Genomic DNA, 10000 nt, shown 5'->3' on the forward strand with positions numbered 1-10000 from the left:
GCTCATGGAGGACCTGCAGGTCTGTTACGAGGAACAGAATAAGGTACTCACACACACAGACACACACACACACATACACACACACACATGTCATGGAGGACCTGCAGCTCTGTGAGGAGGAACAGAATAATAAGGTACACACACACACACACACACACACACACACACACACACACACACACAAACACACGGTCATGGAGGACATGGAGACACGTATGAACATTCACTGATCACACACAAGTAGGGGATAATGGGCCGACCACGGTGGTCTGTTCACAGAAGTTAATGCGGTCGGGGTTGTAAAAGCGCCCCGGCCTTGAAGCCCGAGGTTTAAACCTCGTAGTGCATTAACTTCACCAATGGAACAGACCACCGATGGAAGTCCGATATCCCGCTTTATTCCACTGTTGCCACTTGGCGTTGTGTTCATTTCCTGTTACAATTTAAGCGTTTTAATCAGCTAAAACTGTCTTGTTTGTAGAACTAATTTCTTCGACACATATCAACTAATTTCTCAACTTGCAGGACAAACTGCCGTTTACTAGTTCTAAATGGATGGTTGCTTTCACGGCCAAATGCCAGTCGTTAGTTCTATCTCTCCGTTGTCAATGATATCCCAAGATTCTAATGAACTTTAGCTTTGAAACATGGCTATTTTACTAAGCCTGCTGTCATCAATCTAGCTAAAAGCCACCTCCGTCATATGCTACAATGTTACTATGTTCTGAACGTCTGCATTTTACAGCTCGGATGCAACGTGACAGTTCATTTAAACTTCACAACGAGTTGGTGAATTAATATACAAGTGTGATCACGGCCAAAAAATGGATCTACTTCATAGGTGTGCAAATAACATACGGTTAATGGTCGTTCTAAATTACGTAGGACAATGGGAAATTCAACCATGCAGTGGAATAAACACAGACACACACACACACAAACACTCATATAGACATTTACAGACTACCCACACACATACAGGTGCAACTCCGTAGGGTTGTTGAGTGTGATGATTGAACTCTCTCCCTCCTGATCTGCAGTGCCTGGATGAAGCTCTTCAGCGAGTCCTGCAGAGTGCTTCCGGGTCAGAGGGCACGGGAAAAGACCACATGATCCTCAGGTAGGGAAGGAGGGGTGGGGAAAGCACTGAGGACCACACTATGCCCCCTCAGAACACACACACACACACACACACACACTTTTGGTCTTCTTCTTGATCAGAGAGATTGATTTATGATTTATGTGTGTGTGTTTGTGTGTGTGTGTGTATGGTCTCCAGGATGAACCGTCTGAAAGATGAGATGGAGGTTCTGGCCAGAGAGCTTCAGTCGAATAACAGGATAATTGAGAGGTATGCATAGCTCCCCACCACACACACCACTAACACACACACACACACACACACACACACACACACACACACACACACACACACACACACACACACACACACACTAACATACACACACACACCACATACACACTAACACATACACACTAACATACACACTAACACATACACACACTAACACCACACACACACACACACACACACGTCATGTCTGCAGTGTGCCGGAGGGTTCTTCTCAGTGTAGACAAGGAGGCCCAGGAGGTCCACACCACTGGAGCGCTCTGATGGGTTTAGTGATAGAGCAGTCACTTTGGGACTGTTTCTGTGTGTGTGTGTGTGTGTGTGTGTGTGTGTGTGTGTGTGTGTGTCTGTGTGTGTGTGTGTGTGTGTGTGTGGTTCACACCACTGGGCGCTCCGATGGGTTTAGTGATAGAGCGGTCACTCCGGGACTGTCCCAAGGAAACCTCTGAACACTGCGTTTCCACGTATTTGGACATTTCTGTTCCGAAATGACCCCCTTGTGTCAGGAATTCACCACCATTTTCCAGGAAAGGCATGATGTGTGTATGCAATCTCTCAACCTTTCCACACAACGTGTGAGGGATCGAACAGAATTGAAGAATTGGCTTCAGTGAATCTCATGCGCTTCTGGGAAACCCAGGGAGACGTGATAAAGACACACACACACACACACGCATGCTGAATGAAAAGACAGAAGTGGAGGGTTGAGAAGAGATTTGGCTAAAATTAGATCAGACCACTCTAGGATCTGACTCTGCACTTTCCTGCATGCAGTTCACCAACACAGGAGGCTTTGTTACAGGGCTGTGCTGCGGAGGTTCCAAAGGGAGTCCTGTTTTGACCACATCTGAATTACTGGCCAAAGGCTAGGGAACATCGGCGTGTGTGTTTTGTGTCTGTGTCTTTGTGTGTGTGTGTCTGTGGCTGTATCTTGTGGTCATACCATGTTAGTCCACATACTGTTTTATACCATGTTAATCCACATACTGTGTTATACCATGTTAGTCCACATACTGTGTTATACCATGTTAATCCACATACTGTGTTATACCATGTTAATCCACATACTGTGTTATACCATGTTAATCCACATACTGTATTATACCATGTTAATCCACATACTGTATTTTTGTGGTCATACCATGTTAAACTGTATTTTTGTTTTTCCACCTTTTAGTCTGGGAGCAGTGAATTCTGGGATAGTGCTACAGCCAGACGCAGCTCAACCCAAAGCTATGTGAGGAGAGGACACACACACTGACCTCTGTGTGTGAGGAGAAGACACACACACTGACCTCTGTCTGTGGACACTGGACTATGGAGAGAAAGATGGGGAGAGGGAGAGAAGCAAGGGACAGACAGATGAAAATGGACCAGACACACCCTAGGGCTGAACTACGAAGCAAGGACACTGGTTAACTACATGTGGGGTAACTTGTGGAGCATCCGCTGATCTCTGAAAGGACACTGAACTGGTTAACAAGGGTAACTTGTGGAGTATCCGCTGATCTCTAATACAACACTGAACTGAGCAGCTATCGTGTCAAAGGAGGGAGCTATCATACAGTAGCCAGAAAAGTTGTAGGTTCGATTCCCGGCTGCCAATTATGTGCCCTTAAGCCAGGCACTTACAGTATCCCTGAGTTGCTTCGCGTTATACAGTTATACTTACAGCAGAGATCAGCAGTTACTCCTGAAATTACCTGGGTAAGCCAGGAACCATGCTTCGTAGTACACCCCTCCTGCATCAGCATGGACAACACGCCTAACCGTCCAGCACCGACCCGTGGACTCAGAAGCCCAACAAAGCTAACCTGCCAGTACCAGCTCCAAAGACCAGTGGACGCTGGAGTCGACCCGGTTTTGACCTGGTTCTGATCCAGAGCCAGGGCCAGGCCGGTTCCACTCTAAACTCAGAAGCTATCTTATTGCAGTGGAATACTCCACACACACACACACACACACACACACACACACACACACACACACACACACACACACACTCTCCTACCTGTTTGTTTATTTCATTTTCCAATGACTTTTGTACAGTTTTATGTGCCTTAACTCTCAGATAGTTGTTCAACACAAGATGCGGTGCTGCCTTGAGTTCTAATCTCCATCGGTCAGCGTTTCCATGGCGCAGCGTACGCACTCTCTGAGGGGCGCAGTGGGCATTTAGCTACCAGAGAGCGCAGATAATTACTGGGGCGCCTCTATTAAAGCGTCCTCAGTAATATAGAGGCTCCTGAAGCGGCCACTGACGCCGCATTGATTCAGGTCTTGACAAAGAGCCGTGCTGGAGCACTCGAGTAATTGCTTCATCGACCTCCAAACGGGACAGGCGATGGGCAGAACCCAAATGCAGAGAGTCGAGTGACCAAGGACAGCACTCGCGCTTTGTGCCAGGAGAATCTTTTTTTTTTCAGATGTGTCATAATGCAGTGTTCTTAATAAAATCTGAAATGTAATATTGCTGTGTGTCTGTGTGTGTGTCTGTGTGTGTGTGTGTGTGTGTGGTTGGCTGAGTTTTGTGACTGCTGAGGTCATTCGTCCCTTTAGATGCCAGCTCTGAATCTGAATATGAGGGGTTTTGACTGGTTTGCAGGTTCACTCCCCCTCAACACTAACAAGGCTGGATTATCTCCCTGAACTGGGAAAAAGATGTGAAAACACACAGGACACAGGCACTGAGTCACGATGAGAGCCGGCATTCCCTTCTACACCCCTCCCACGGCTTGGCAAAGCCCCCTTCAGCTCCCCCCATAGCTCATCTGTTTAAAACATCCACCTGGCACACCTTTAACATGTGTTAGGCTGGTTTAGAGTTCCACATCCACCTGAAACACCTTTAACATGTGTTAGGCTGGTTTAGAGTTCCACATCCACCTGAAACACCTTTAACATGTGTTAGGCTGGTTTACAGTTCCACATCCACCTGAAACACCTTTAACATGTGTTAGGCTGGTTTACAGTTCCACATCCACCTGAAACACCTTTAACATGTGTTAGGCTGGTTTAGAGTTCCACATCCACCTGAAACACCTTTAACATGTGTTAGGCTGGTTTAGAGTTCCACATTCCCACTCACATTGAGATCAACAAGACAACACTTGACCCACTATGTGCCCCATGCGCTGGGGTCTTAAGTATATGCCATTTGTTCATTCACTCTTGAACCACTTTGGGAGGTTCAAATGATTTCACCATCACAGTGCGGGATTTTTTTTAGAGAATTATGAAATCTCCAGAACTCTAGGGGGATTTTGAGTTTGAAGTATATATATGTTATGTCATTAAGGGTTTGTTTGTAAGAATGTGCTGTGGGTTGAATGGCTTGTTTGTAAGAATGTGCTGTGGGTTGAATGATTGTTTTTAGAATTAGTGTGTCAAATCAAGTCGTGTTGCTGCATCCTTTAGCTGGACAAAATATAATTAACCCATTGTGACCGAAAAAAAAAATGTACTAATAAGCCTCTAAAACTGTAACTGGGGAATATCCCAATACTCTTTCAGTAAATATTGAAACAATAGAGTGTTTCAATGAAATGTGTGCAGTGTCAAATGTTTTGAGTAAATTGTCACATGACCAGAGCTGTTTACTTCCTGGTTGCACCTTGAGAAGAGGATGACGGCCTCACAGCTTCCAAATAAAAGGTTTTTAAAGTATGTTAAATTAAACATAGGACAAATATTTTTTATATATATGCACACACATACACACCCCATGCAGATACACACACACAGACCATATACACTAACTCTCACAACTACATGCAGACACACACGCACGCACAGACATACAGTAAATATATACTTTTTTTTTTTTACACATTCAGGGTTCTATTTTAACGAGCCAAAGCTCCTGGTAAATAAACAATGTTTACATATTTTTCATATTTATTATTGCCATTGGTCTCAGTGTTCATATCAGTTTGAAAAGTCCTGTCAGAATACCTTTATTTTAACAAAAAAGCAATTTGAGCAACCTTTAATTGAGTATACGCATATTATCATATATTATATATAATTACAATGGTGACCGGTAATAAAACTCACTTTTTCATCTACTTTTCTACATTAAAAAATATATTGATTACTTCAAAGGGTTGCTAATAACACATGATTTGCATATTTGCATGTCTGGGAAAAATTTGGGCTTAAATGGGTTAAAACTAAAACGACCAACATATCAGACAGTCTGACAGAGATCATAACAGACAAACGAAACCAACCTTGCAGAAAGCATAAAATGCATGATGGGTAAACCAGTCAGTGACACAGCCAGAGTGAGTCATGGGTGCATGAGGGGTTATCTCGACCAGAAGATGATCTGCTGACGAGCACCTAACCCTAACATCGAAAGAACATCTAAGCAACAAACAATACCAGTAACACCACAAATGTCACTGCAGTTGGAAATTCAGTCAGTTAGTCTTTTAGTACTCTATCCCTCTCTTTCTGTCTGCCCCCCTCTCTCTTTGTGTGTGTGTGTGTGTGTGTGTGTCACGTAAAGGAGTAACTATTATACAAAAAAATAGTGATTCTTATATAAAGAAAAGGTTATGAAGGTCATTGAGTAGATGTGACACTGTGTGTGATGATTCTAGCTGAAAAAATGAAAGCGTTCCCCACCAATGAGGTGGCTTGCGGTGGGAACTCGATCGAACCGCGCAGGGGATTTCTGCATCACTGCCACTGTCAACTGACCCTGCAGGCGCTGTGGTAACTCGCTCACTGGAAATTTTCTCAACTTTCCTAGTCTATAGACCCAAGTACAGTACACACAGTTTATTTAGAGACCGTTAACATTATTTTCGTTTATACCAGCACTATTTAATTTACAATCATTACACAAAGCATAATGTAGGCTAGCCTCTTTCAGTCGCCTAAATTCGAAGCTTATTAAACCAGCGTAAAAATAGTAGGCTATATTTGAAATATTGATGGTTCAATCACTTCAGTCCAAGCTAATATTGATATGAATATATGTATTTGTTTGTTATTTTATTATAGGCCCTGTTTATTTATGTCACCTAAGTGTTTGTACTTGACATAACCGCAAGCTGAACTCTAGTGATTGGTGTTTTGATGACAATCAAAAGGGGCGTTCGCTTTTGCTTTAAGAGCGCGTGTCATTTCAACCAGTGGCTTCGAGCGGCTGTCTGAGCGCGCGGTGCGTCACCATACGCTGCTTCGCGCTTCAAATCATTTTGCATTCCGCACACACAGTGGGTACGTGAGAGTGCAATGGCGTCGGTAACTCTGGGACAGCACCCGGCACATCACATCGACTCGGAACAGTCTTTCTTTTTACGCAAACTCTCTAAGAATAAATTACTAAGGAAAACGTCTCGTGAGAAAATGATGTCAAGGGGGAGCAGCGTGGAGACCGAGAGCGCGGCACCGAGGTCTCCAGCCGCAGTCTCAGCATCACTCAACCACACACAGCCGCCAACCGTTGAGAACGGACTCAGCAACCGGTGCGCCCTCCACGGTTCTCCTCCGCCACGTAGCACCGACGACAACGCAGTGGAGGACAACGGCAACGTCCTCGAGAAGTATGACGGTGGTGCATGTCGTCAGGCCAGCATGATCGTCGGGAAAAACGGAGGAAAGACAGGGCAGAACGCGAGCTGTGACATCAGAAAGACCGACAGCGCCAAGCCGTTCTCTAAAAACGACGCTGACGAGAAACGAGCAGAACTTCACGGTCATGCCGTGGATGGTCGGCGCAATTCCGTGAAGGACGCGAAGAGCACCAAAACAGCGGCCACACACTCAAACGGGCATTCTGTCAGAAGGTTGTCCCAGAGCGCAAAGTTCAGGTCGCTGTCGGCAGAGGAGCCGGACTTGGAGGGCTTACATTTGAACAGGGTGACGCAGGGGAGGACTGGGATCGTGCGGATCATGCGGTCAGAACCCCTGCGGAGGGAGGCTTGGTCCATCTTCAAACAGGCGGACCCGAGGGTGAAGGCGGAGAAGGGTGAAGGACACATCTTCACCTCCAAGCCCGTGGCCCAGGACTGGTGCGACGCCTGTAATCGCCTGATCAGCGCCGAGGCAGTGAAGTGTAAAAGTGAGTGCTTGTTTGGTGTTTATATTTTTACGGTACACCAAGAGCACACACACACACACACACACACACACAGAGATAGTACAGTGTTATTGAGCTGAGCTTTCCCACCGGGTGTCGGTGTTCCATTGCAAATGATCACGCGGCGGTGGAGTGGGCACTGGATAGCTGGCGCTGCCGGTAAAGAGAGCCCCGCGTGCCTCCGTGGGTTCGGGAGATGGCGGGTCACCTTCAGATCCCAGTAACGGTCACTCAGTCACTTTCTGTCAGGTCCACGCAGGCTACTGAAGGTGAAGGCGCAGACTCTGGATCGTAAACTTAGTCTGTGATGGTATAGTTTGGTTTTCCGTGAGGTAGTAATTAACACTGAATGACAGACGGGCAGACTGTTAATTGTTCCAGATATGATACTGTATGCTTTTCTGACCCTGTGAAGAGACCAGGTTCCAGGCCTGTGCTCGGACATGAGCCACTCAGAATGCCACCAGGACTCTTTGTATCTGAGGTTAGGTATCAGCATCAGACCACTGTGTGTGTATGTGGCATCAATGTCCTTCTCAAAGTCTGATTTAGTCAGTTTAATCTGTTTAAACACACTTGTATAGGAACACACTGACTTGGGTGCACTGGAATTACAGTAATGAAGTATGTCTGTCTGATATGACGTTACATGACTACATGGCATGTACCAACGCAGGGCACACCCAGGGCTCCAGCATCTAGCACTGGTGTGTCTCGCGCCAGGAAGGGGTTTGGGCGAGGGTGTGTGTGTGTGTGTGTGTTGCGCTAAGGAGTTTGGGCTAGGGTGTGTGTGTGTTACGCTAGGAAGGGGTTTGGGCTAGGGTGTGTGTGTGTGTTGCGCTAGGAAGGGGTTTGGGCGAGGGTGTGTGTGTGTGTTGCTCTAGGAAGGGGTTTGGGCTAGGGTGTGTGTGTGTGTGTTACACTAGGTAGGGCTCTGGTCAGACTACTGCCAATAGCAATGGGAATGTACCTGGACAACAATACTGAGGAACTTTGCTCAAAAGGTTGCTGTGTGTACCATCAGGAGCAATAATGGAGTCCGGCTGTGTATCATCAGCATACGTTATAATGGAGTCCTGTGTCAATTCTGTTTCTGCACACACACCCATCTCCACTCTAGTAATCTAGAGCTCCTCTCTCCACTCCCTCTTATGAGTGTCTGCTCTCTCTCTCTCTCTCTCTCTCTCTCTCTCTCTCTCTCTCTCTGCTCTCTCTCTCTGTATGTGTGTGTGTGTGTGTGTGTACCTTATTCTGTATTGCTTATGTATCTATTTGTGTGTTTGTGCAGGCGTATGTGTTCATGGAGGATGGTGGGAGTGGCCAGTAGAATGTCAGACCCTAGAATACAGACATTACCCATCAGTCATCAGTAAGGAGAGAGGCTAGAGAGCATTAATGTGTCCTATAAGCAGACATTACCCATCAGCCATCAGTAAGGAGAGAGGCTAGAGAGCATTAATGTGTCCTATAAGCAGACATTACCCATCAGCCATCAGTAAGGAGAGAGGCTAGAGAGCATTAATGTGTCCTATAAACAGGCTGTATTAGTGTGCAACAGGGCTGCACGACTTGGGGAAAATGTTTAATTGTATTGATATTGAGATATTTGATATGCAGTATCATTTTTTGAATGTCAAGCTTCAGTTCAGTATTCCAAATGTGGCTTTTAAAGGGCCTCTTCTGACTGGTGAGCAGGAGAAGCACTCCTGTTAGGTGAGCTACATTGGATGACAGGAATATCAAATCATAGACGTGACAAGATAAACCATTGAGACTGAGATGCAAGTTGCACAATGACATTAGTTCAAATTGCGATTTCGATTAAAACATGATTAATTATGCCGTTCTAGTGTGTCCTATAAGAAGGATGCATTATTGCATCCTCTAAGAAGTCTGCATTATTGCATCCTACAATATAAGAAGGCTATATAGTGCATCCAATAATTTTACATTAATGCATCCTAAGAAGGTTCCATTATTGCATCCTATAATAAGGTTCCATTATTGCATCCTACTAGAAGACTGCATTTATGCGTCCTCAGTCCTCAGTGCTGTTGGAGCCCAGCTGCTGGATGGACGGTCTGGTCCAGGGTGATTTGTGGTCCCGGGTGTGTTTGTGACCGTTTTTCGTCTCTGAGCATCCAGAGGAAACACAGAGATTTGGCTTGGGGTGGGGGGGGGTAAAGTCTTTGGCTCAGATTAAACATAGTTGTGTGTGTTTCTGTGTGTGTGTGCATGCATGTGTGCATCTGCCTACATCTGTGTGTTAGTCTATCTGTATATGCAAGTGTGTGTTTGTGTAAGTATTTGTTGAGTGTGTCTCTGTGTGTGTGCGCGCGTTTGACCTCCTCAGAGTTGTTTTGTGTGCTTTATCTGTTAAGTGCTTCCTCAGTGTTTCTCCTTAAACTGTCAGTGTGTTGGATTAGCACTGGAGCAGATAGGACACACACACACACACACACACACACACACTCACACACACACACACACACACAGAGTGTCCTATCATTGCAGACATTTCTTGGTACTCTGTA

The 10000-nt window shown here is 45.6% G+C and overlaps 2 protein-coding genes across 2 annotated transcripts in view; both read left to right on the top strand.

The window, feature by feature from the left end:
• The window catches only part of ikbke (inhibitor of nuclear factor kappa B kinase subunit epsilon), a 22906-nt gene extending 20293 nt beyond the window's left edge, over positions 1 to 2613 (top strand). The window contains 4 exon segments of the mRNA XM_048255522.1: positions 1 to 43; positions 1041 to 1120; positions 1280 to 1351; positions 2550 to 2613. The exon segment at positions 1 to 43 is cut by the window's left edge and continues 54 nt beyond it. Of these exon segments, the coding sequence (XP_048111479.1) occupies positions 1 to 43; positions 1041 to 1120; positions 1280 to 1351; positions 2550 to 2613 (259 nt within the window).
• A 3960-nt stretch (positions 2614 to 6573) lies between these two features.
• Positions 6574 to 10000, top strand: part of rassf5 (Ras association domain family member 5) — an 87104-nt gene continuing 83677 nt past the window's right edge. The window contains exon 1 of the mRNA XM_048255017.1: positions 6574 to 7448. Coding sequence (XP_048110974.1) covers positions 6620 to 7448 — 829 coding nt within the window. The 5' untranslated portion in view covers positions 6574 to 6619. The remainder of the gene's footprint in view (positions 7449 to 10000) is intronic.

This window comes from Alosa alosa, chromosome 10 (assembly GCF_017589495.1).
Source record: "Alosa alosa isolate M-15738 ecotype Scorff River chromosome 10, AALO_Geno_1.1, whole genome shotgun sequence".
Classification (NCBI taxonomy): domain Eukaryota; kingdom Metazoa; phylum Chordata; class Actinopteri; order Clupeiformes; family Clupeidae; genus Alosa; species Alosa alosa.